At 44.2% G+C, this 27,934-nt stretch overlaps 1 protein-coding gene across 2 annotated transcripts in view; it reads right to left on the bottom strand.

Annotated features, from left to right (window-relative positions):
• Positions 1–5,962: 5,962 nt before the first annotated feature.
• Positions 5,963–27,934, bottom strand: part of LOC106602757 (catenin alpha-2) — a 670,306-nt gene continuing 648,334 nt past the window's right edge. For both annotated transcript variants that reach the window (XM_014195596.2, XM_045716772.1), the window contains 4 exons: positions 26,343–26,524; positions 22,691–22,796; positions 10,336–10,470; positions 5,963–8,082 (listed from right to left, as the gene is read on the bottom strand). In XM_014195596.2, coding sequence (XP_014051071.2) covers positions 7,795–8,082; positions 10,336–10,470; positions 22,691–22,796; positions 26,343–26,524 — 711 coding nt within the window. In that variant the 3' untranslated portion in view covers positions 5,963–7,794. The remainder of the gene's footprint in view (positions 8,083–10,335; positions 10,471–22,690; positions 22,797–26,342; positions 26,525–27,934) is intronic.

Genomic DNA, 27,934 nt, shown 5'->3' with positions numbered 1-27,934 from the left:
CCAGCATCTCTCCTCCGGACCGTACCCCTCCCACTCCGAGGTACTGAAGGACCCTCGCCCGACGCCTTGAGTCCATGATGGCTCGCACAGTATATGCCGGGGCCCCCTCGATGTCCAGAGGGGGCGGAGGAACCTCCCGCACCTCAGACTGCTGGAGCGGACCAGCCACCACCGGCCTGAGGAGAGACACATGGAACGAGGGGTTAATACGGTAATCAGGGGGAAGCTGTAACCTATAACATACCTCGTTCAGTCTCCTCAGGACTTTAAATGGCCCCACAAACCGCGGACCCAGCTTTCGGCAGAGCAGGCGAAGGGGCAGGTTTCGGGTCGAGAGCCAGACCCGGTCGCCTCACTGCGGTGGCGGTCGGCGCTCGCCTTCTGTCGCCTGATGGCCGGTTGCAGGCGCACATGGGCAGCGTCCCAGGTCTCCTCCGAGCGCCGAAACCCTTCATCCACTGCAGGTGCCTTGATCTGGCTCTGATGCCACGGTGCCAGGACCGGCTGATAACCTAGTACACACTGAAACGGAGACAGGTTAGTGGAGGAGTGGCGGAGGGAGTTTTGGGCCATCTCTGCCCAGGGGATGAAAGCCGCCCAGTCCCCCGGCCGGTCCTGGAAATAGGACCGCAGAAACCTACCCACATCCTTGTTAAAACCTCTCTTGGGTAGGGGGCAGTATTTTCACGTCCGGATAAAAAACGTACCCGATTTCATCTGGTTATTACTCCTGCCCAGAAACTAGAATATACATATAATTAGTAGGCCCTGTTTACACACGTCTTCCGGCACTACGGGGTGCCTGAGGATATAGTGTCTGATCGGAGTCCCCAGTTCACATCGAGGGTCTGGAGGGCGTTCATGGAACGTCTGGGGGTCTCGGTCAGCCTGACCTCAGGGTTTCACCCCGAAAGTAATGGGCAGGTGGAGAGAGTTAACCTCTCTCGGGTATGTGGGACGAAATCGTCCCACCTAGTCAACAGCCAGTGGAATCAAGTGGCGCGAAATTCAAAAACCTTAAAAATGCTATAACTTCAATTTCTCAAACATATGACTATTTTACACCATTTTAAAGACAAGACTCTCGTTAATCTAACCACATTGTCCGATTTCAAAAAGGCTTTACAACGAAAGCAAAACATTAGATTATGTCAGGAGAGTACCCAGCCAGAAATAATCACACACCCATTTTTCAAGCTAGCATATAATGTCACAAAAACCAAAACCACAGCTAAATGCAGCACTAACCTTTGATGATCTTCATCAGATGACACTCCTAGGACATTATGTTATACAATACATGCATGTTTTGTTCAATCAAGTTCATATTTATATCAAAAACCAGCTTTTTACATTAGCATGTGACGTTCAGAACTAGCAAACATACCGAAAACTTCCAGTGAATTTACTAAATTACTCACGATAAACGTTCACAAAAAACATAACAATTATTTTAAGAATTATAGATACAGAACTCCTTTATGCAAACGCTATGTCAGATTTTAAAATAGATTTTCAGCAAAAGCACATTTTGCAATATTCTGAGTACATAGCTCGCCATCACAGGGTAGCTAATTTGACACCCACCAAGTTTGGCGTTCACTAAACTCAGAATTACTATAAGAAAAATTGGATTACCTTTGCTGTTCTTCGTCAGAATGCACTCCCAGGACTTCTACTTCAACCACAAATGTTGTTTTGGTTCAAAATAATCCATAGTTATGTTCAAATATCCTACGTTTTGTTTGTGCGTTCAGGTCCCTATCCGAACGGTGACGCGCGGACGCATGTCGTGACAAAATATTTCAAAATATTCCGTTACCGTACTTCGAAGCATGTCAAACGCTGTTTAAAATCAATTTTAATGCGATTTTTCTCGTAAAATAGCGATAATATTCTGACCAGGAGACGTTGTTTTCGTTCAAAGACTGAAAGAAGAAAATGGTGTCTTCACGTGCACGCGTGTGCCCGTGTCATTGTTCTCAGATCGACCACTATCCAAAACCCCTACTGTTTTTCAGCCAGGGACTGCAGAGTCATCATTCCCCGTTCTGGCGCCTTCTGAGAGCCAATGGGAGCCTTAGAAAATGTCACGTTACAGCAGAGATCCTCTGTTTTTGATAAAGAGGCTATAGAAGGACTACAAATTGATCAGACAGGCCACTTCCTGTATGGAATCTTCTCAGGTTTTTGCCTGCCATATGAGTTCTGTTATACTCACAGACACCATTCAAACAGCTTTAGAAACTTTAGAGTGTTTTCTATCCAAATCTACCAACTATATGCATATTCTCATTCTTGGGCAAGAGTAGTTACCAGTTTAAATCGGGTATGTTTTTTATCCGGCCGTGAAAATACTGCCCCCTAGCCCCAACAGGTTTAACTGTGGTTGGAGTCGGCCAATTACGCACGGCTGAAATGCAGTCACTCTCCATCTCCACCCCTGATGTGGACAGGCGGTACCCTTGGAAAGAGACGGACTGTTGGAAGAACAGACATTTCTCAGCCTTGATGTACAGGTCATGCTCCAACAGTCGACCAAGCACCTTGCGCACCAGGGACACATGCTCGGCGAGTGTAGCGTAGTATATTAGAATGTCATCTATATACACCACTACACCCTGCCCGTGCAGGTCCCTGAAAATCTAGTCTACAAATGATTGGAAGACTGATGGAGCATTCATCAACCCATACGGCATGACGAGGTACTCATAGTGCCCTAAGGTGGTACTAAATGCCATCTTCCACTCATCCCCCTCCCGGATACGCACCAGGTTGTAAGCGCTCCTGAGATCCAATTTGGTGAAGAAGCGCCCCCCGTGCAATGACTCTGTCACACTGGCTATGAGCGGCAGCAGGTAATTGTACTTCACCGTGATCTGATTCATACCTCTATAGTCAATGCACGGGCGTAAACCTCCATCCTTCTTCACAAAAAAGAAACTCGAGGAGGCAGGTGAAGTGGAAGGCCGAATGTATCCCTGTCCCAGAGATTCGGAGACATGTTTCCATAGCCGCCGTCTCCTCCTGTGACAGAGGATACACGTGACTCCTGGGAAGTGCTGCGTGTACCAGGAGATTTATCGCACAATCCCCCTGTCGATGGGGTGGTAGTTGAGTCGCCTTCTTTTTACAGAAGGCGAGAACAAAATCAGCATATTCAGGGGGGATGTGCATGGTGGAGACCTGGTTTGGACTCTCCACCGTAGATGCACCTATGGAAACACCTACACACCTCCCTGAGCACTGACGTGCAGGAGAATCGATCAGGAAGAGATTAATTCTCTCCTCATGACCCTCCTGCGTTATCATACATAGTGGAGCTGTGACCTCCTTAATCAGGCCCGACCCTAAACGACTATCTAAGGCATGTACAGGGAAGGGCACATCAACATGAACAATAGGGATCCCTAATCTAAGTGCAAATGAACGGTCAATAAAGTTCCCAGCTGCGCCTGAATCTACTAGCGCCTTATGCTGGGAATGCGGGGAAAACTCAGGTAATTCTATACATACACACATGTGCGCAACAGGGAGCTCTGGGTGAGTCGGGTGCATACTCACCTGGGATGATCCACCAGTGCCCTGCCTGCTGCCTCGACTCCCTGGGGAACCACCCCAGCACCGACCAGCAGTGTGCCCTCTGCGGCCACAGATGTTGCAGGAAACAGCCCCCCCTCCGGTCACCCTTAGAGCAGCAACTCCGAGCTCCATAGGTGTAAGATCGGAGGTGCTGGGGGATGGAATGGACGGACCCCGATCCAGACGTCCGCGGGTGGCCAACAGGTTATCCAGCCGGATGGATAAATCCACCAGCTGGTCGAGGGTAAGGGTGGTGTCCCTGCATGCCAGCTCCCGACAAACGTCCTCACGGTCAATCAGGGCCCTCTCATTCCATCCTGCGCTGGCAGCCAGGGTCCTGAAGTCCAGTGCGAAGTCCTGTGCGCTCCTCATCCCCTGTCTGAGATGGAACAAACGTTCCCCCGCCGCTCTCCCCTCAGGTGGATGATCGAAGACCGCACGGAAGCGGCGGGAGAAATCCTCATAGCGGACCAACGCTGCATCTATTCCTCCCCATTCGGCGTTGGCCCACTCAAGCACTTTCCCCGAAAAACAGGAAATGAGGGCGGACACGCTCTCGTGTCCCGAGGGAGCCGGGTGGATGGTCGCCAGGTAGAGCTCCAACTGGAGCAGGAACCACTGGCACCCGGCAGCCGTCCCATCATATGCCCTCGGGAGCGAGAGCCGAATCCCACTGGGTCCAGGTGACGGAGGGGTGGACAGCGGTGTGGGTTGGGGTGAAGTTGATAGGGGTGTGGGAAAACCCCCTCTCTCCCATCGCTCCATGGTGTGCAGCACGCGATCCATGGCTGTGCCAAGATTTTGGAACATTGTCGTGTGCTGCTGGACGCGCTCCTCCACTGGTAACGGAGGACTGGGTGCACCTGCTGACTTCATATGAGGTGCGTGTTTCTGTCAGGTGTCAGTGTGCAGCGGTAGGACGGAGTCGGGTGCAGGATACAGAACTGAGTAAAAGACGTACTTTACTCGAAAAGAAACAACAATAATTTCCACGCAGGGAAAAACACACCAGCGCACAGAAGTCTAGAACACTAAACAAAGAACAAACACGCACAAAACCATGTGGGAACCAGAGGGCTAAATAGGGAATAAATTATAACGTAATGGGAACCAGGTGTGTACAATCAAGACAAAACAAATTGAAAAACAAACGTAGATCAGTGGTAGCTAGAAAGCCGGTGACGTCGACCGCTGAACGTCGCCCGAACAAGGAGAGGCGCCAACTTCGGCGGAAGTCGCGACACTCTCGCTCTCTCCCTCTCTAATGGCGATTGACGAGAGCTCATCTGTTTGATATGGACTCTGATGCCTTCGCACAGCAGAGCTCAGGGTCAGCAGTGAACCTTGAGAGGGAAGGCAGAGGAGTGGCTAGAGCTTTGTTCTGCACTACACTGTCTGTTTGCTTGTTACAGTGAGCTACATGAAGCTTATGTGTTATTGGTATTATGCAGAGTATTCCACCATATTCCTTCCATCACTCTGTTCTTTTCAAATCCATGTCGGTCTGCAGTACACTGTCTGTATGTTTCTGACACAGGGCTTATACATTGTGAACATTGGGGGAGAATCTCATTTGGATTTTCTTAACTTCTCGCGTCCTTTCGCCTCCTTCTCAAAACCCATTGGATGGGGTCAGAAGTCCTGCCCCTCGACCTTCTCACCCAATGGGTTTTTATAAGCTGGTGAGGAAAGAGGACACATGGAATCAAGGAAATGCAACTGAAATTCTCCTATGGTATTATACAGGGAGTATTATACAGGGAGTATTACACCATGTTCTAACTTACACCAGTCTGTTCCTTTCAGGTCTGTGATGAACGAGAGCACACATTGGGAGAAAGGTAGAGGATCGGACCACAGCCTGTTTATTTGTTCTTTAGGCTACGTCCCAATTTTCCACCCAGCTCCCAAAATGTGCACTTGCACACTTCCTATCATGTTAAATCCATGATGTGCACTCTTTAAGAAAAGGCTGGAGAATTGCGACATGGCCATCCTTGGAAATGATATGGTGAGCGTTGGTATTTGTGCTTTCTGGTCCTCTTCAGTTTCAAGTACAAAGTTGAATAGGCAATATGAATATCTGAACTCTTACAACGTTAAATGGTGTACTGCCTGGCATAGACACATTTGTAATAGCCTCTCCAAGGAACCAAGAAACGTGTAACATTCTACGGTGGGTAAAAATTGTGTAGAATTAGACTGGTATTCATGCAAATGCAGATAATAGGTTTCCACTAGTGTGCAAATCAATCGCATTCTGGAAAGCCATGATCTGAAATTGACTTGAATACCCACCTTATAATTATAATATCTGTTGTACTATATAAAAATATAGGCGCTTGCGAGTGATAAAGAAACAGGCGTGGAGGGAGGTCAGTCAAGTTGAGGGGTTTATTAGAGAACAGTGAATATAAAGGTACTTGTTTGTATGTATGTACAGGTAACTGCCAGTGTAAAGGAAACACCAACATAAAGTGTCTTGATAGGGCAGTGGGCGAGCCAGAACAGTTTCAATGTGCCTAAGCATAGATTATGTGTCTGGAACTATATTGTATGGATGCAACCCAAATCCATCATTTGATGTTTTGTTGATGGTGGTGGAAAACGCTGTTTCAGGCGCCACTCCAGAATCTCCCATAAGTGTTCAATTGGGTTGAAATCTGGTGACAGACGGCCATGGCATATGGTATACATCGTTTTCATCCTCATCAAACCATTCCATGGCCATTCATGCCGTGTGGATGGTATTGTCATTCTATGGGGGCCATGGTAGGTAGCCCAAATTATGGCCTGCCCAGCATTTTTATACATGAGCCTAAGCATGCTGGGATGTTAATGGCTTAATTAACTCAAGAACTACACCCGTGTGGAAGCATCTGCTTTTACTATATGTTGTATCTTTAATTTACTCAAATGTCCATTATTTTGGCAATTACCTGTATGTATGTATGTAGGACTCTAGGGCTTCATTTAGTCAGGCACCCCAATTCTGATAATCTTTCCACTAATCACATCAGATCTATCACATCAGATCTTTTTGAGACCTGAACTGATTAAAAGACAAATTAGTAAAAAATATCAGAATCGGGCTGCCTGTCTAAACGCAGCCTTATATTCTCTGAGCAAACCACAACTCGTCATACCTCTCCGTGTCTACTATTAGACTCTACACAATAATCCAATCAGGCTGCGAAATAGTTAGTGATATCATCATGAGAAATTGATTTTTTTAAAAGGCAATACCATAGGACCATAAAGTGTGTGCATCGTTCAGGAACACCGTTATGGGTCGGGAAGGAACAAGGAAACAAATTACTTGGATGCCAAACACTTTCAGTTACCTTAAGTTATTCCTAGCTCTACAGGTAAGGTAACATTCAAACCCGGGGAAAACATACAAGTTATTAAGTTAGGAGGGAAATACTGACAAAAGCACAGATCTCTGGGGGTAATACTGTAAACCTCTTCATAGTCAGACAGTGGGATTTAAGTTGAAACGTTTCATCAGGTCTGCACATGCAACACTCAGTAAACTAAACTCCGATTCAATCGTCTTCTTATAATGCACATTGTCAAAGAAAAGTTTGTAATTAAATCTCCCTGCCTAATTATATTGAGGTTTACAGTCATTTCTGCACAAACCTGTGCTCCTTTTGCACCACGAAAATGCCGCCCAGTTCATCAGCCTTGATAGGTTGATCCTCTTATTACAGTGATTTCACTACTGCGCCATTCATCATTTCCATTCAGGCAGTTAATGTCAGTACCAAAATAGTAATGATATAGCAATAATATTGACGGCCATTTAGGTGCCCCTCTTCTGATATGTTTTGTTTTTAACTTTTTATCTCCCTTTTTTAAGTACGTTTTTAGTGTCACACATTTGGCTCTCACACGGTTAAGCTACAGTAGTAATAATAGTAATAAATATGGGTGGGAGCACGCTGGCTCCCCATTGGCCGAGAAGCCCCAACGTGTTCATGGGAGCTGCAGTTCAGAACAGGCGGCGGGATAGCAAAGTCCTCCAGGTAGGTTTTTTCATTGACCCTTCGCTCAAAAGGGAAAAAGGAGGCGGTGTTATTATCAGTATAACTCGTCTCACCAAAAGAAACAAATTAACACAAAGAAAGAAGGGAGTTTTCTTAAACTTCTCGTTGTCGGTGTTGTTTTTCTTGGTTTCAGTGACATACGTCGTGGCGGTGGACATCTTTAGAAGGAGTCCATGGCCTTGAACTCGCTGAGGGCCTGGACGGGCGAGATGTGCTTCTTCTGCGAGCCCCGTCGAACGCGGGTCTGGCACTCCTCGGGCTTCTCCCGCTTCACCAAAGGCTTCTTCTCGGGCGCCTTCATGCGCCAGCTGACCACAGGCGAGTTGACGGCGGCGGCGCCATACACCTTGGCGTACTTGGTGGACGCCACATAGCTGGCCTTGACTGTGAGCACCACAGCGTTCATCAAGTTCTTGGCCGCCTGGATCAGGGAGGTGGCGCTGTCCAGCTACGGAGAGAGACAGAGGACAACTTAGAAGTTAAAATCCTATTTCACTACATAGTATTAACTGTAGTAACAACATTGTAGCTATATAGGAACTGCTTTTAGTAGGTCAGCTTTATACATTAAATGAACATATGAAAAACCGTCACATATGTAACACCTGCAATAGAAGCAATGGTTAGGTCAACTGCAAACCTGCATCATCAACTGCACATGCAACATTCTGCAGACCCCATGAGGGGAGGAAGGGAGGAGAGGAGGGGAGAGGTGAGAAGAGAGGGGAGGGAGAGGGGAGAAGAAGGAGAGGGGAAAAGGATGCTCTAAGTGATTGGATAGGTGTAAGCAATAATCCAACCAATTGTATATATTTTAGGACATAAATGAAGCATATCTATTGGGCAGGTGTAAGCATTAATACTATCCAACCAATTGGAGATCTGTTATTTCTTCAATGAAAGAGTATTGAGATGCACCCCTTTCTTAGACACACAGTCTTTTAGACATCCCATGTCACGCTGCACGATAACAAGAACTGCCTGCGGCAAAGAGCTCTCACTGATGAAGGCTTTATCAAGCCAGCGGTTCTTACAGTACAGAGGTGAGCTCTCTGTCACTGGTCTCCCCCGCAGGGCGATAGCAGGTCCCTCACTCGTCTTATCAGAGCCCAGAGTAGCTAGACAGGGTCAGAGTGACCTCCACAACATCTCTGATATGACAGCCTCATTAAGAGAAAGCGGTGTCTAAAGAACATGGTTACGTCACCAATGGCACACTATTCCCTATATAGCGCACTACTTTCGACCAGAGCCTGTTATAGTGAAAAAATGGTGTGCTGGTCAAAATAGGGTGCCATTTCAGATGTAGTGCCCATAGAGTTTCAGCTCATCTTGTCGGGATTAAATTACTGCATATTACTGGGTATTTTAAACATAATTTGGGGTATCAAGGGCACCCACCGTGCTGCTAACCTTTTTATAGTGACCAGCTGGAGTTCGGAGCCAATTAAATCTAGCGGTTGACTCCCTTCTCGGGGTGGGGGGCAAGGGGTAGGGGGGCCATTCGCAGCCTCTAAATGTCAGCCAAACAAAACGCAGGGAGAGAAGAGGGGTACACCTGACCTCCACCAAATGCTAATTAAGAAGTGTCTGAAAAAACAGTGGGTGTCGTGTAGCGAGGGCGATGTTTTTCAACGCTTAATTGTCAGTTGTGTTGAGGACTCCCTGGGTTGGGGTTGGCACTGCGAAGGGGAAGAGAGAATGAGAGTTTTGCCAAACAATGATCGAGAGGAGTGTTACTCGAGGACCTGAGTGTTTCTATCCATAATACGCCAATCAGAATAGGTCTATTTTAACAGATGATTGCGGATATTTTTACAACTCATGAATTGAACAATTCCGAGAATTCAGTGAGCCTGTTTAATGGAGGGACGTGCGCGAAAATACACTACATGACCAAAAGTATGTGTACACCTGCTCGTCTCATTCCAAAATCACATGAAGTTGGTTGCCCCTTCGGAGATTTCCGAGTTCTCAGTTGTTTTGAACACGGCATTAGTCTCAGCGGAGAGAGGGAGACAGCAGCAGAGGGTCCGCCTCTCACGGTCGCTGCTCTGAAGGGGTGTCCACATACCTTTGGCCATGTTGTGTACGTGTACACACCCAATAACATTTGACTACTGCTCTATTGATTGGCATGCTTTTAGTGTTTAGCATATTGTAGCAAAATGGCGGGGCAGGGAAGCGAACCGGGTTGCTGGCGTGAAAGGCTACAAACATCCTATTGTGCCAATAGGGTTGATTGGTGAGAAATTTCACATGGCTCATACTGCAAGGATTGCTACAATATTATCCATTCATGTTTATACTGCCGTTAGACAATATTGACACATTTATTGTGTAATAATTTTGAAATGTTATATTGTTAAGTTATGTAAAATCATAGGGTAATTGCAGTAAAAAAAATAAAAAAAAGATCAAAGAGAATGCCTGGACAATGAGTCTCTCTGAAAGGTGGTCTTTCAGAGAGACTGCCTGAGGATATAATGCCTAAGGTTATAAAGTCCTTTCCAAAACGCCATACCATTTCCTAGAAGGAGGAAGCCTAGGGAAGGTCCCTTGTAACTATTGAGATAAAGGAATGAGGCCCACAAGACAGAATATTGCTGCTCACCAGTGCTTTATGCACCTGAATACAACTATTGACAGAGACCCAGGGCCTTGACTGTACCATGTGAGGGTGTTGTGTGGTGAGACTTACCCCGGAGACGATGAGCTCTCCTCCCAGGTTCTGGACCTCGGCCTTGACCTTGCTACAGATGTTGAGCTGGTGGCAGTACAGGGCGATTCTCTGCAGGTAGGCCAGCAGGTCCTGCTTGCAGGCCGAGTCAGGGCACTGAGACATGCACAAACGCAGTAACATGATGATAAAATGTTTTAAAAACAGGGAAAATAGCTGAAAAATGTGGAAAGAAGCATGGTTAAGAAATAGTATTGTTTTGTACATCAGAAGTAGTTTATAAAATGGTTGTGCACTATTTTCTTTACTAATGGCATGTCATTTCTCCACTGTACTCATTCCTACAGCAGAAAAACAACCAATCATCGAAATAGCAGGGGCAATTAGCAAGTCCTTTCCGGACCTCAATTGTGAGAAGCCATATGAGTCTACCTCTAGTATATACTGAGGTAACCCTATTCCCCCTATTCACTATATAGTGCACTTCTTTACACCAGTGCCCACGGGACCATTTGGGAATAGGGTACCATTTGAGGCACAGCCACAGAGAGGGAGCGGGACAAAGGCTTTTCAGTCCCACTTGTTAAATGCACACAAAGTAGCTGTAATATATTCTGGAGGTCATGCAGCGAAAATTGTTACAGCCCACAAGTTTCCTGGTGGGTAATGAAAGAATGGTGCGTTCGCTACTTTGCTTTTAAAACGCTCCCGGGCACCGTTTTGTACAGGCACCTTTTTCTCTACCATTAACAGTAAATGGTCTTAACTACAACATTCAGACAGCATGTATAGAGTCGAAGGGAAGGGAGAAATTCACACTAGGCTCACTTCCTTGTCTTTAGGGGGGCTAGGATACATTGGGAAAGCCAAGTTAAGGGGCCGCACGAGCTAGCTAAGGGACCATGTTAATTAGGGCATGCGATGTTTTCAAACATTTTGCAATGGAAGATAAAAATGTGCATTTCTTATTCAGTAGTCCCTCCCTGTTTCGTTCCGTTTTCTTCATGAACACGACCCATCTCTACCTATTCCCCTCGAGTGGCGAATCCTGTGTTTAGATTGTTCCAATGTGTTCCCTTTCCACACTTGTTTTTTTTGCCAGTTTAATTGTGCTTTAGTGGGCTTGTTCGCCCACACTGAGTAAGTAAGTAAGGGTGTGAGGCAGACTAGTAACGATGGACTCCAAGTACTCGTGGTGCAGCACTAATGGTCACAGATGCACAGTTATCCTGTTTGCACAACAAATAAATACTTTTATGGCTGTGTCCCAAACGGCACCATAATCCCTGCATAGTGCACTATTTTTAACCAGGGCCTATAGGGCTCTGGTCAATAGTAGTGCACTATATAGGGAATAGGCTGCCATTTGGGATGCATTTTTTGTTCACATTATACACTGAACAAAAATAGAAACGCAACATGTAAAGTGTTGATCCCATGTTTCATGAGCTGAAAGAAAAGATCCGAGAAATGTTCCATACACACAAAAAGCTTATTTCTCTCAAATGTTGGCAACAAATTTGTTTCCTTCCCTGTTAGTGAGCATTTCTCCATTGCCAAGATAATCCATCCACCTGACAGGTGTGGCATATCTATAAGCTGATTAAACAGCATGATCATTACACAGATGCACCTTGTATTTGGGTACAATAAAAGGCCACTCTAAAATGTGCAGTTTTATCACCTAACACAATGCCACAGATTTTGAGGGAGCATGCAATTGGCATGCTGACTGCAGGGATATACACCAGAGTAGTTGCCAGAGAATTTAATGTTAATGTCTCTACCATAATCCGTCTCCAACGTCGTTTTAGAGAATTTGGTAGTGCGTACAACTGGCCTTACAACCGCAGACCACGTGTATGGCGTTGTGTGGGCGAGCGGTTTGCTGATGTCAACGTTGTGAGCAGAGTGCCCCATGGTGGCGGTGAGGTTATTGGTATGGACAGGCATAAGCTACGGACAACGAACACAATTGCATTTTATCGATGGCAATTGGAATGTACAGAGATAACATGACGATGATCCTGAGGCCCATTGTTGTGCCATTCATCTGTCGGCATCACCTCATGTTTCAGCATGATAATGCACAGCCCCATGTCGCAAGGAACTGTACACAATTCCTGGAAGCTGAAAATGTCTCAGTTCCTCCATGGCCTGCATACTCACCAGACATGTCACCTATTGAGCATGTTTGGGATGCTCTGGATCGACGTGTACTACAGCTATTACAGTTCTCGCCAATATCCAGCAACTTCGCACAGCCAATGAAGAGGAGTGGGACAACATTCCACAGGCCACAATCAACAGCCTGATCAATGCAAAGGAGATGTGTCGCGCTGCATTAGGCAAATGGTGGTCACACCAGATACTGACTGGTTTTCTGATCAATGCCCCCTACATTTTTTAAAGCTCTGACCAAAATAATATGCATATCTTTATTCCGAGTCATGTAAAATCCATAGGTTAGGGCCTAATGAATTTATTTAAATGAACTGATTTCTTTATATGAACTGTAATTGTTCCATGTTGCGTTTCATATTTTTGTTCAGTATACTTCAAAGTACAGTAAATAATGACTTGAGTTAAAATGGCATCTTTCAAAGATCAAATCCAAATTTTATTTGTCATGTGCGCCAAATACAACAGGTGTAGACTTTACTGTGAAAAGCTTACTTACAAGCCTTTAACCAACAATAGAAAAATTTGCAAAATAAAAAAGGAATTAGTAACAAAAAAATAACAATAATGTGGCTATATACTGTATAAGGAGTACTGGTGCCGAGTCAATGTGCAAATCACATTGATCAGAGATATTATAGATATTATAATCAATGCTATAATTAATGCTATAACTATTGATACACAAATGGACACAGCAGTCGTTTAAAGTATCTGTCCAGTGTTCCAGATGTATTATAAAAAATGATTAAAGGATGTTAAAAATCAGCTTTTCTCAGTGCCCCTGCTTGGCCTGTTAGGAACAACAGTGTTTTGGGCGTATATTGGTTAAAAAATAAAACAAATTATTGGCAGCTCAGCTGCTACCTATAACAGTCAACAACAGCTAACTAGGTTTCCTCTTGACATAAAACGTTTAGCTATAAACCACAGGAAAGGCGAGATGGTTGATGTGTGGAGGATCTGCTTTGACTTGCCTTCTTGTTGGCTAACGTTAGCTAACGGCTTCCAAACATCAAGCAGGACAACTCTTACAAACCACATAAGTAAATAAGCATTTCGTTGGACAGTGTATACCATGTATATCATGTATATATGACTAATAAAACTTGAAACTACAAACCACATAATTTGAAATAGAAGTTACTGGCGGGATACTTTCGTTGTTGCAAATGCTTTGCCCCTTTTACTAACACCAGCTAAGGATTGCTTGGCTTGCTAGCTAGCTTGCGTGCAGTGAGTGTGCTGTGCATTCCGGAGCCCGTGTTCAAATACCCATGCGTGTGTCCTAAATAGTAGGCCATTTGAGTGTGAAAGAAATGAAGTTTTATAGTATGTGACATTTAAAAAAATCAAGTATTCTTTAAATGCCTGGATGTCATACTAATTTTGGCTTCGGCAACAGCTGCTAATCAGATATGGGGTCTGTGACACCAAAATGAACCAATAACACAAAACAACACAATCGTTCATGACACATTCTCAGGATGTGAAAATAGAATGCTTTATAGTATGTGAATTTTAGAAAATCGGGTATGATTTAAATGCCAGGATGTTATCCTCATTTCGTCTCTAAATCTAGTTGAATTTGATGCACACTTTTTTGATGCACACTTTTCCACAATGCATTGGAAGAGGTGAACTATGAGTAATAGGCCCTAGTTCTCTTCAAGTAGCCAAACAACAAAACTCGGCTACCTAATTGGGAAGTTGCCACATAGAGAAGCTTCTGAGGTGGTGTTCAAATGTAGGCTGAGTAGTTTTTGTTCTCCTTAAAATGATCACAAGCATTGCATCGTAGGCTACATCTTTGAAAAATGAGTTCTCATTGAATAGGGTTTCTTGTTCTCTTGGCCTTCATCAGAGCTTTTAAACTAAATACTAAACCATCTTTTTTTATATATACATATTTTTTTAATTGGATATTAAAACATACAATCTACTTGCAGTGAAGCCGCTCAACATTTACATTACATTCAATCATCTAACAGACTCCCATCCAGAGCGACACACAGAAGCAACCAGGGTCAACACCCTGCTCAAGGGCATGTCGACAGGTCACAAGGTCAAAAACGGGAACCGGAACCAGCGAAATATCAGCCACCGGCCCAAGCTCCCAAATGCCATGCCACCAGCCCTCCAAGATACCCCCTACGGGTCCCCGAGAGCTGCCCCTCAACCATCCGAGACCCCCCCTCCCAAAATAATCCTAATCAAATCAAATCAAATAATCCTAATCAAATCAAATAATTGTCATGTAACAACGTTGCCCCTCAGTGTCATTCAAACTTCCATCTTTTGATTTGTGAATGTGTCGGCACCGGGGACTCGGGATGTGGTTGCGTTATGATGTCATGTTAATCAGGCATTTTGATATGAACATATGAATTGTTTTAGTTTTGTAGGCTACCTATTTGATTATTTAATTGATGGATCAAGCCTTAGCAGTCATTCTGATCTCAATACCAATTATCAGTGGTTTCATTTATTATGCTGCTGTCCAGCGGTTCTGAATTTGCGATGCACCCAACTTTCCACGTTTCGGTACAATAGCCTTTTGATTTGAACATGTGAAAGGTTTTAGTGTGTGTACTTGGCTATTTGATTTAATTTATATACAGTACGTTGCAGTACTTTACTAATAAATATGTCCAAATGGAACCAAATGATCTGTTTTTGTCTTCAATACTTTTTAATAAAGGGGACTGTAGGCTGTATGGGGCTACGGTATTGGTTGAATCTGATAGTCTGCCTACAACCAGCCTGACTAAAGGTAAATGTATCAAATTGGAAATGAGGTAATCAGACTGGTTAATGTGATGCATGTCTGTTGAATTTAGAAAAACCCACCTGCATACCTGCTACTGTGTTGTGGCATACTGCATACTTTTTACTGAAACAGTACATGCTAAATAGTATGCGACAATGAGTACATAGGTGTCACGTCCTGACCATAGAAAGAGGTTATTTTCTATGGTAGAGTAGGTCAGGGCGTGACAGGGGGTGTTTTGTGTTTTTCTATGTTTTGTATTTCTGTTAAAGTTATAGTTTTTCTATTTCTATGTTTTTTTGGGGGGGGTTGATCTCCAATTGGAAGCAGCTGGTCCTCGTTGTCTCTAATTGGAGATCATATTTAAGTAGGGGTTTTTTCTTCCTGGGTTTTGTGGGTTATTATATTTTGAGTAGTGAGTGTTGGTTCTCTCTCTGCGTCACGGTTTGTTGTTTTGTCAAATTCAGTTATTTATGTATTGCAAAGTTTCACGGATGAAATAAAAATGTGGAACTACAACCACGCTGCACTTTGGTCCGCTCCTTTCGACAGACGTGACAATAGCATGCAGTTTAAGTACGTTGTACGCTAGTATTGGTATTCGGACACGGCCATGTCTCCCCACCAGAGAATTTGGAGAAAGCGGCTGGACCAATTACATACGGGCCTGTCTCGGCCAATGAGGATGATGCCATTATCCAAGCAAATGTCAAGCGTTTTTTGAAACTGTGCAAAAATGTGTTGGAGATGGGGATTTACTGTTTTTTTTTTCTTCTCTAATATGCTTTGGCCACAACTACAAGTAGGATGAGTCAACAACATTTGGGTATGATCAAACAGAATGAGCTTTTAAAAATGAGATTTTTAGTTACTTTATTGATCTCAGGTGGGTCAGATTCAGCAAACACAACGGGTCACAAAACACACACGCACTAATGCCCCCTTAAAGCTCTGTTCATGCAGTGCTGCATGCTGATCTTGCAGCCAGTGAGGCAGAAAGTGGAAGCAGCTCCTAGGACATGATTACTGCACCCACCGCCACTCCTGACTAGCATTACCACTAATTCCACTAACACACACAAACCAAACACACACACGAACACACACAACCCCCTTTCTCCATCACACCAGAAACCCACTAGTTTCTCCCTGCTCCTGGCCAGCCCGGTTCAGGCAGGCAGATGACAATATGGTTGCCTGACTAATCGGCCATCTCCTCAGCAGATTCCCTCCTGATGTAAATAAACAGCACGGACCATTACCTTGCCAAGGCCGCCAAGAAAAGCAGGCAGCTTCATTCTCTCCCTCCAACTTACTCGCTCCCTCTCTTTCCTAACCTTCCTTCCAAAGAGGAATTCTAGCCTGAAATACAAACTGAATGTAGTGAAACCATATTGATATTCAGTTTGGATTACAGGCTAGAATTCCTCTCTTCTTCTCTAGTTAGAGTGGAATTCCAGCATGGAAACAAAACTGATCTATGGCGCTCTATCCAGTTTGGATTCAAGGCTACTGGAAACTTCTATTTCAAGAGGGAGGAAGAAGCCATTTTGTTTTTGAATAATTAGACCTGAAATAAATCAGCCTCTCTGCATGGGTGACTCAGCAGCAGGACTTCTGTTATTAAACCAGGGGCCAAAGCTCTGTCAGAACCCACACACAAACACAAAAGCATCACTAAATCACACCTCTATATTGATGGTGTGTTGCATTTCTAATCAGGCTTGTGGAAAAAAACAGAGCTCTGCCCATGACTCTGGATGCTTCACAAATGGCACCCTATTCCCTATATAGTGCATTACTTTTGACCAGGGCCCATAAGGACATATTCTAAGTGTTCTACAATAAATACAGTTGAAGTCAGGAGTTTACATACACTTAGGTTGGAATCATTAAAACTCGTTTTTCAACCACTCCGCACATTTCTTGTTAACCAACTATAGTTTTGGCAAGTCGGTTAGGACATCTACTTTGTGCATGACACAAATAATTTTTCCAACAATTGTTTACAGACAGATAATTTCACTTATAATTCACTGTATCACAATTCCAGTGGGTCACACGTTTACATACACTAAGTTGACTGTGCCTTTAAACAGGTTGGAAAATCCAGAAAATTATGTCATGGCTTTAGAAGCTTCTGATAGGCTAATTGACATCATTTGAGTCAATTGGAGGTATACCTGTGGATGTATTTCAAGGCCTACGTTCAAACTCAGTGCCTCTTTGCTTGACATCATGGGAAAATCAAAAGAAATCAGCTAAGACCTCAGAAAAAAAATTGTAGACCTCCACAAGTCTGGTTCATCCTAGGGAGCAATTTCCAAATGCCTGAAGGTAGCACGTTCATCTGTACAAACAATAGTACGCAATTATAAACACCATGGGACCACGCAGCCGTCATACCGCTCAGGAAGGAGACACGTTCTGTCTCCTAGAGATGAACGTACTTTAGTGCAAAAAGTGCAAATCAATCCCAGAACAACAGCAAAGGACCTTGTGGAGATGCTAGAGGAAACAGGTACAAAAGTATCTATATCCACAGTAAAACTAGTCATATATCGACATAACCAGCAAGGAAGAAGACACTGCTCCAAAACCGCCATAAAAAAGCCAGACTACGGTTTGTAACTGCACATTGGGACAAAGATCGTACTTTTTGGAGAAATGTCCTCTGGTCTGATGAAACAAAAATAGAACTGTTTGGCCATAATGACCATCATTATGTTTGGAGGAAAAAGGGGGAGGCTTGTAAGCCGAAGAACACCATCCCAACCGTGAAGCACGAGGGTGGCAGCATCATGTTCTGGGGGTGCTTTGCTGCAGGAGGGACTGGTGCACTTCACAAAATAGATGGCATCATGATGAAGACAATTATGTGGATATATTAAAGCAACATCTCAAGACATCAGTCAGGAAGTTAAAGCTTGGTCACAAATAGGTCTTCCAAATGGACAATGACCCCAAGCATACTTTCAAAGTTGTGGCAAAATGGCTTAAGGACAACAAAGTCAAGGTATTGGAGTGGCCATCACAAAGCCCTGACCTCAATCCCATAGAAAATGTGCGGGCAGAACTGAAAAAGTGTGTGCGAGCAAGGCCTGACTCAATTACACCAGCTCTGTCAGGAGGAATGGGCCAAAATTCACACAACTTATTATGGGAAGCTTGTGGAAGGCTACCCCAAAATGTTTGACCCAAGTTAAACAATTTAAACACAATGCTACCAAATACTAATTGAGTGCATGTAAACTTCTGACCCACTGGGAATGTGATGAAAGAAATTAAAGCTGAAATATATCATTATCTCTACTATTATTCTGACATTTCACATTCTTAAAATAAAGTGGTGATCCTAACTGACCTAAAACAGGGAATTTTTACTAGGATTAAATGTCAGGATTTGTGAAAAACGGAGTTTAAATGTATTTGGCTAAGGTGTATATAAACTTCCGACTTCAACTGTACATAGATAGAGCGGCAATGCAAATACGTATAATGACATTTCACATACATATTATAATCAATGTCAGTATGCTCCTAATCTGCACCCACTAATGCTTCCCTATTCCCTACATAGTGCACTCTCTCCGTGATTCCTTGGTCTCCTGACAATGGCCAATTAAGGCGTCTGGCAGGGGGTCCTAGTAAATGACCATGCCTTGAGTTCTCTTCAACCCCACCTGACCAAGTCTGCATCCTAAATGGAACCCTATTCCCTATATAGTTCACTGCTTTTGACCATAACCCTATGGGCCCTAGTCGAAAGTAGTGCACTAAAAAGGGATTAGGATTCAATTTCGGATACATACATTGTCCTCCTACATACATTGTCCTCATACATTGTCCTCTATGGTAGGCAGTAGCACAGCGGGTTCCTAGAGGTAGAAAGTTTGTCAAGTTTCCCCGGAATACGCACAGGCCTAAGCTGCTGGACGCGGTGGGCTTTATGTTTTAAGAAAACCCCCAGCGGAGGAAGAACGAGAGAGAACAAGAGAGAGGGGGTAGAAGAAAGACAGAGAGAGTAAAGAGAGAGAGAGAAATAAGCAGATGAAGACTAGAGAGAAGGAGAGAACAGCAAAAGAAGAATAGTGAGAGATGAGGAGAAAGAGGCCCCCTCCATCCTCCTATTCTTTACTCTGTGGTGAAATGGAGTGAGCTGCCTTGAAGTAATTCCATGTCACGTGCTGCTCTTAGCATAATATTTAAAGGGAAATTTCACCACTAGACACTACTGTTATTCCAGTCTACTTACATAATTATTAGTGATGACAGGTGTTTCAGACATAATTATACAGTAACCAATGGTGTCATTGGTTGATTGAGCCTGCTGTATGATCCAAAAAATGAATGAGTCATGTTTTGTAGCAATTATTGTGGCCTTTGTGTTTCACCGATCAAGCTAGCAGCGAGTAGATATAGTTGTCCTTGTTCAATAGAGCCATTGGACTAGTCTCAACGATGTCCCTATCTGGGGGCCATACTTCCTTGTTCCCACCCTCGAAGGCATTCTTTCTAAAATGGGTGAGGCCCTGTACTAGTTTACAGCTTCACCGGAGCTATGTTACCATGCACTGTCTATTAGCTACAATGGCTGCTTCTGATTCCTCTTTTCATGAAGAGCTGGATTACGAAACATTTGCTGATGTTCTTTTACATAGGACCATACAGTCCTATTTATTTGAGCCGGAATACACAGTGAGAAAAATAATTGTGAGACCAGCAAGCAGCGGCGGTAGCTTAGACCAGGTGGACCAGGACTCAGGAGGGTAGATGACAAACAAGTAAGTTTTGCTGTCGGTAGCTAGCTAGCAATAGAATCTATCGTTTTACACGTGTTGTTCAGTACAGTACAATCTGATGATCGAGTCGGCCAATATCAGAGCATTGTCAATACCACTACAAGTCAAGCTAGCCACGTTTATGACACATACGAGATGTTAATAACATATTAATGGACATACATAGTGCAATAGAACCGCGGTGAAATTTCCCTTTAAGAGTCCTACCCCACCCGACTCTCTCTCTCTCACACACACACACACACACACACACACACACACACCTCCCCCTCAATCTCCCAACCATCTCGCAGAACAGTCAGACTGACAGACTGCTCTTACCATGCTCTTCAATAGGGTTTGACGTGGAGCGCGTCAATATCGGTTGCTACTTGAGAGACCTGTTCTACTGTAGCACCGCAAAGCTTCACTCTCACTCACACACACACACACACACACACACACACACACACACACACACACACACACACACACACACACACACACACACACACACACACACACACACACACACACACACACACACACAGGCGCGCTTCAATCTCCCTGACACGCCTGACTGTGTCCGTCAGCCACAGGTTAACGGTACAGCAATGTGTGAATGCAAAATACTTGTCCTCTTGAAAAACAAGGCAGAAAAAGTATGAGAGTTATTTGTCATAGGTAATATTATGAAAGGCACTTTGGAATTAGACTATCTGAAAAACACATTGGCTTGCCAGAGAAACACAAGATGAAATAATCCTTCTATCCGACGATAAAAGCAAACTCTTAAATGTTTGAATATGTTAACACATTGACGGTATGTAATACCTGGATGATGCGTGTTTCACAGTGCTCCACACAGAAATACTCTTAAAACAAATCCCTGTTTAAACTGGGAGAAAAAAATCAGGCCCCTCTTGCTGAGCAGCATAACATTGCAGAAGGAGGGTTCATCCAAAATGGCACCCTATTCCTTATACAGTGCACTACTTTTGACCAGAGCCTAATGGGATCCCATAAAGATCTGGTCAAACTGCATATAAGAAATAGGGTGCCATTTCACACGCACACTCATCATCTAGCATGAGAGGAGGGCAACAGAAGGCTGTGAATATTCAGCAAACACCAGTCAAAGGATCGTTTAAAGGCGAAATTAAAAATGGCAAGCCACCTGCTCAGTTTCAGCGTTTGTTGATTCAGTCCAAGGGTTAGGCTGTCAGTGATGTGCTATATGACAGATATTCACTGCCCGACTCCCACCCAGCCCTGCTTGCAGAGTTAACGGTCGGGGGCCACGGTTCAACAACACACTAGCCAGCAGCTCTGTGTGTTTCTTAAAATACGGCACACACACACACACACACACACACACACACACACACACACACACACACACACACACACACACACACACACACACACACACACACACACACACACACACACACACACACACAGAAGCACACTCTGCACTACAGAGGATACCGGTGAGGGGAGGAGTGAATGGAATGCTGTCAAACACAAGGAAACCATGTGTTAATTACTATTCCATTTATTCTATTGCAGCCATTACTATGAGTCATCCTCTGATATAAAGTGCCACCAGCCACCACTGCTGCACTAACATCCTCATAATTCGAATGTCATCAGACTGATTGTAATAGCGCAGCTTTCCCTGAGAATAACACACAGTAGTTATGACGACAACACCAGGAAGAAGAACACTGAGTCCTTAATGAATCAACAAGTCTTTGTGCATGAGGCTACATGAGGCTAATTCTCACAGCTTATTCAGGACGGATGAAAATGAAGAGACAGATAATGTATTACCTGAAGTGCTACTATTAAGTACTAACAAACCCAGATACACACACACACACACCTCTCTATCTCTCTCTCTTTATCTTCCCCAGCCAGGAGGAGCAGCCGCTTTGATTGATTCGATATTGAAAATAGACTGTCAGCGCGTTTTGGAGAGGGTACTCATCTGATAATGAATGGATGCAACACCTCAGCGCCGCTAATTAGATTAAAAGACACAGACAAAGCCCCTAGTTCCCTGCCTGCTCCTCTCGCAGTGCAAGGAAGTCCCATTTGGAAGGCCAGCACCGCACCAAGACAGCCCAGTGGGTCTAGATCCATTGCTGCCCACAAACAAAACCCACTAAGGCTGCGTCCCAAATGGCACCGTAGTCCCTACATAAGTGCACTACTTTTGACCCGGAAGCCAGCCCGCACCAATGTGTCGGAGGAAACACCGTACATCTGCATGCAGCCGGCCCGCCACTGGAGTCGCTAGAGTGCGATGGGACAAGGAAATCTCGGCCTGACAAAACCCTCTCCTAACACGGACGACGCTGGGCCAATTGTGCGCCGCCTCATGGGTCTCCAAGTCACGGCCAGCTGTGACACAGCCTGGGATTGAACCCGGGTCTGTAGTGACATCTCAAGCACTGCGATGCAGTGCCTTAGACCACTGCGCCAATTGGGAGGCCCCCACAAATTGTTTTTAACAAACAATTGGTCCCGCAAAAATTGCGGCCCTCCATTGAATTTCAAAATCCTGATGTGGCCCTCGAGCCAAAAAGGGGATCTATCCTGAACACAGACACACATACTCAACCGGGGTAAGTGTTACCTGGTCGGCGACAGCGCGGGCCAGTTTGTCCATCCTGGAGCCTGCCTCTGCAATCTTCTTGGCGGCGTTGATGACATCAGAGGAGTTCTTCAGGGGCCCTTTGCCTCTGGTGGGGAACACAGGGAAACAGGACTTATGTTTAAAGTTCAACATTTTTTTTTTTTAAATCAAACTGCAGACAGCAAACACTCTCTGAAATACTTGATATTAACAGATTAAAAGACTCCAAAAAAGCTCCATTTTATATTCACTAGACACTTTGCCACTAATAAATAATGCATAAGATACAAACTCCAGTAGTAATCTTCCTTAAAACTGAAAAAAAAGATCACAATGCCCCAAAAAACACCCAAAACGTGGGCCGCAACTAGAAATGTATTCTCAAATCATGGTGCTCTATCATTAGTAGCTGAAAGCTGTCAACATAGGTCTTTCTCAAAGCTCATCAGTATTGGTGCCAGTCTGTTTCTGCTCTCTTGCCAACTCCTTATGGAATTGTCTTGACAACCACAGCAATGGAGTTGGCAAGGCTACAATAGATCTGGTAACAGGTTAGACAATAACGGCAATGGAGTTGGCAAGGCTACAGTAGATCTGGAAACAGGTTAGATTGGATCTAGGCCTAAGTTCTATCAGATCAAGCGTTAACCGGTGATAGCAGACACCCACATAGCTGATGTTTTGTTGGTGTCTGAGGTGGAACTGCGTTGGAGCTGTCAAATTGGTGAGCAGCTGCTCTTGCGATCATTGTCAAGAAGCCACAACCGCCCCACTCGCTTTAGAAGTTCAGAACGAGAAAGTGCAGGCTACTGTATATAGAAATAATTACGCTCAAATTGAAAAATCATTCAAGGAAAATAATCATTTCTATCATCCTAATGGAGGTGTAGATTACATCTCACATTCCAGTGTTCAAACTTGTACACAAGACTGGATGGGATTTCTGTTATTGCGACTTCGTGCAGCCAGTGGCAATGTCAGCTTTGTTGTAATGCCGGGAGCCACTTCTTAATTTGACGGGAGCCACTTGTGGATTCGACAGCTCTAACGCAGTTCCACCTCCGACACGTCAACACAACCGCTATTTGGATGTCGGCTAAAGCGGATCTGACTGGATAGAGCCCTTAGCCTACGTTTTAACCAAAGTATGGTATCACTTCTCTACTGGTGTAGTCTGGCTCATGTAGTTTTCTAGTTGTAGGATGCCATGCACCCCCACTGACTGAAAAAAAAACAGATTTTACAGCATTAGTCACTTACATTGGCTGACATCACGGTAATTGGACATTTGTGAATCCATGCATGTGTCATTGGCTGCGTCTCAAATGGCACCCAATTCCTTACATTGTGCACTACGTTTGAGAAGGTCCCATGGAGATCTGGTCAAAAGTAGTCCACTATATAGGGCATAGGGTGCCATTTGGTTATCAGATTTGCATGGCGACATTATATTTGCCAATTCCACAAATGTCACCACAAGGGTCACTTGACTAAATCGATGTAATCATCACCACCACACCACATCCATAAGCGTTCATCATTATGAAACTGCATGGTTGCATCCCAAATGGCACCCTATTCCCCCATAGTGGTTTGGTCAAACGTAGTGCACTATATGGGGAATAGAGTGCCATTTGGGAAGAACACATAACATCTTCCCCTTGTTGATCTCTGTACAGCTAGCATATTCAGTCCACTGAATCATAGTGCCATGCCTTGGAATAGGAACATTGGGTTCAGCACAGGGCTAGCTATGACATGATATACAGATGGTGGGGGCTCGGAGAAAAGCTGTTGCCTTCCAGAGAACATCAACATCCACACTGTAAACACTACACAGGATCACACTCATCCTGGTTTGGCTACATGATATTCAATCTGACTCAATGGGAATACAAGACTGTTGGATCTCTGTTAGTCTACTAAGTAACCATGTGTAAAGGTAGATAGCTGCTGCTGGTCTACACATCCTAATCCCAGCCCACACCCGTTATCCTGACTAATAGCAGGACCTGGATTTCGATTTATTCCAGCCTAGCCACTAAAGCACCCGATTCATCCAAACAAAGGCTTGTTTATTTGCTGATTTGTTGAATCAGGTGGGTTTGATTTGATTTGCTTTAGTGTTGGGCTGCGACGAAAGGCCCGGATAGTCTGTAGTGAAGTGAGTTGCCTGTGTGTGGTTGCTGATCCTACCCATACGGATACTAGTCCAACCCATAACTAGTAATACTTCAATTCAAATGAATTCACAAAGGAAGCATTAGCACGGCTAGGAACTTGGAACAACAGAACATGGCATCATTAGCACAACAAAGGAGATCGTTCCATTCAAAAAGGGGGAAATTGGACTAGTCATTGATGTATCCAGGGATAGGGATAAACAACAGCTTTTCCAAGGTAAGGAGCATATAAAATACTACTCTGATCAAAAATAAATAATGCAACATGAAAAGTGTTGGTCCCATTGTTCCTTGAGCTGAAATAAAATGTTTTGTACGCACAAAAAGCTTATTTCTCCAAAATGTTGTGCAAACATTTGTTTACATCCCTGTTAGTGAGCATTTCTCCTTTGCCAAGATAATCCATCCACCTGACAGGTGTGGCATATCTAAAAGCTGATTAAACAGCATGATCATTACACAGGTACATCTTGTTTTGGGGGACAATAAAAGGCCACTCTAAAATGTTCAGTTTTGACACACAACACAATGCCACAGATGTCTGAAGTTTTGAGAGAGCGTGCAATTGGCATGCTGACTGCAAGAATGTCCACCAGAGCTGTTGCCAGAGAATTTAACGTTAATATCTCTACCATAAGCTGTCTCCAATGTCGTTTTAGAGAAATGTCGTTTTAAACAATTTGGCAATACATCCAACCGGCCTCCCAATCGCAGACCACGTGTATGGCGTCGTGTGGGCGAGAGCGGTTTGCTGATGTCAACGTTGTGAACAGAGTGCCCCATGGTGGCGGTGGGATTATGGTATGGGCAGGTATAAGCTACGGACAACAAACAAAATTGCATTTTATCAATGGCATTTTGAATGCACAGAGATACCATGACGAGATCCTGAGGCCAATTGTCGTGCCATTCATCCGCCACCATCACCTCATGTTTCAGCATGATCATGTATGGCCCCATTTTACAAGGATCTGTACACAATTCCTGAAAGCTGAAAATGTTCCAGTTCTTCCATGGCCTGCATACTTACCAGACATTTCACCAAATGACATGTTTGAGATGCTCTGGATCGACAGCGTATTCCAGTCCCCGCTAAACTTCAGTTGTTTGTTACATGTTTCTTTTAATACATTTCGAATGTCTAAATATTCCACAAAGACGTGCCCTGCTGAAGTGTGCTATGGGTTTTAGGGAATTGATCTACCATAGAAATATAATTACTAGAATGGGTATACAGAGCCTCTGTCCACGGCAATTTTACTGGTTAACTAATGGATACACTCAAATATAGCTGACATGGTATTGTTATGCACCATTTCCAAATGACCACCGGTCCTCAACATAACAAACCTGTTGACTTGAATGGTGACACCCGTTCTAGTAAATCTATATTATTGTAATTATTACATTGACATTCATAAGGACTACCAGTTACAACTAGCTTCTCTTTAGCCACATTGTTACTGTACCTGGTGAAGTCTGTCATCTCCATCATGATCATGCACATCTGCTTGGCAAGGACGATGATGTCGTTGCCATTGTCGTCCCACTTGGCCACTTCGGCGTCCAGCTTGCACTTCTCTTGCCGGAAGCTCTCCACCTGCTCGGCGATCTTCGCCTTCTCCTCCTGAGGCAGCTGGGCCATGATGGCCTGAGAGGGGCAGGAGGAGGAAGATGTAGGAGGAAGTAGAGGAAGGTGAGTAGGGGAGTCAAAAAGAGAGAATGAGTAGTGAAACATATAGGGAGAAGAGGAAGTGGGAGAAAGGGGGAAGAATAGATTGAGGAGGAAGAGAAGGAGTGGAGAGAGAGAAGGAATAATCAAACAATTAAACACTGGCAGTGAAAAGGCTTACTATGATACAACAAATACCAAAGATTAAGCATCAACTGCTCTTCAAATATTTAGCTGGCTGCCACTTTGAGGAGCCTATATTCCTTAGTATACTCAACGAGAACAGATATTGCGTTAAGAGTTTGACTTTGCCCTTCCAAAAGGTTTCCGAATAAAGTTATAAAAACTTGATGATTAATCAACCAGAGCTCCTAAAACCCCTTGACATCTTATACTCGTGAAGAGAAAAATCCATTCCTCGGCTTGTTTTGCCGTGAGAATACATTGTGCTCTCTTGCCAGAGCCATTCGAGGCAGGTCTGAGATGGCATAAATCTCTAGGCAAGGTCACCAGTGCAGTAGAGGCTCCGATGTTATTTGGGAGATAAATGTCTAATTACTTTACTTCTCATACCAGTCAATGAATAATGTATTTGTTCAACGTTCTGAGGTGAGTGCAGGGGAGAAAAGTAAGTCGGGCACTATTAGTTTTGTACTATTGATTGAGAAGGAAAGATGAAGTATCCATTGCAGGGATGATATTGTTTTTAACCTCACCCTCCAAACAATGCAAAAAGTCAAATCAAAGCAAGCCTAAATGTTTACATATTGAGTGATAATTCACTTAAAATGTGTATTTGTTCTTACCAAGCTGAATTATCTAACATCATTGGCAGATTTTTTTGCTTATTTTAACCCCAAAAAAAGCTTATTGGAGGAGATGTGAGGTAGGAACCTTGATAGCAAGGTTTTGATGACTAGTTTCCAGGCACAGCCTTCAAACTCTTCCTAGACCATGTAGAATGTCTTTATAAGCATGACTGGTCTCATTAAGAAATAACTTCCCCACGCTGCCTCTTTTTCTCTCCTCTCCTCTCTCTCCTCCGTCCGTCTGTCTGTCTACGTCCCTCCTACATTTCTTTCACAGCAAAGCTGGTGTGTGGGGGTGACCGGCAGGACGAGCTCAGTGTGAACGTGTATCACCTTTCACCCCTCCCTCCATGGAGGTGTGAGGAAGAGAATAACAACCACAAATGACTCGTCTTCCTCTCATAAAGTAGCTCAGAACGGAAGGAGAGAAAGCGTGAGAGAGATGCAGAGAGAGGCACAAAGCTGTTTTAGGTGTCATCAGACACTGCTATCTCATCACACAGCACCAGATGTCACCCTACTGATCACTCCCTCTCTACAGTCTCAGAGCCAGATATTATATGTTTGGTATTGCTGCCCA

This window comes from Salmo salar, chromosome ssa04, assembly GCF_905237065.1.
Source record: "Salmo salar chromosome ssa04, Ssal_v3.1, whole genome shotgun sequence".
NCBI classification, from domain to species: Eukaryota; Metazoa; Chordata; class Actinopteri; order Salmoniformes; family Salmonidae; genus Salmo; species Salmo salar.
This window is presented reverse-complemented; position numbering and strand designations above follow the sequence as displayed.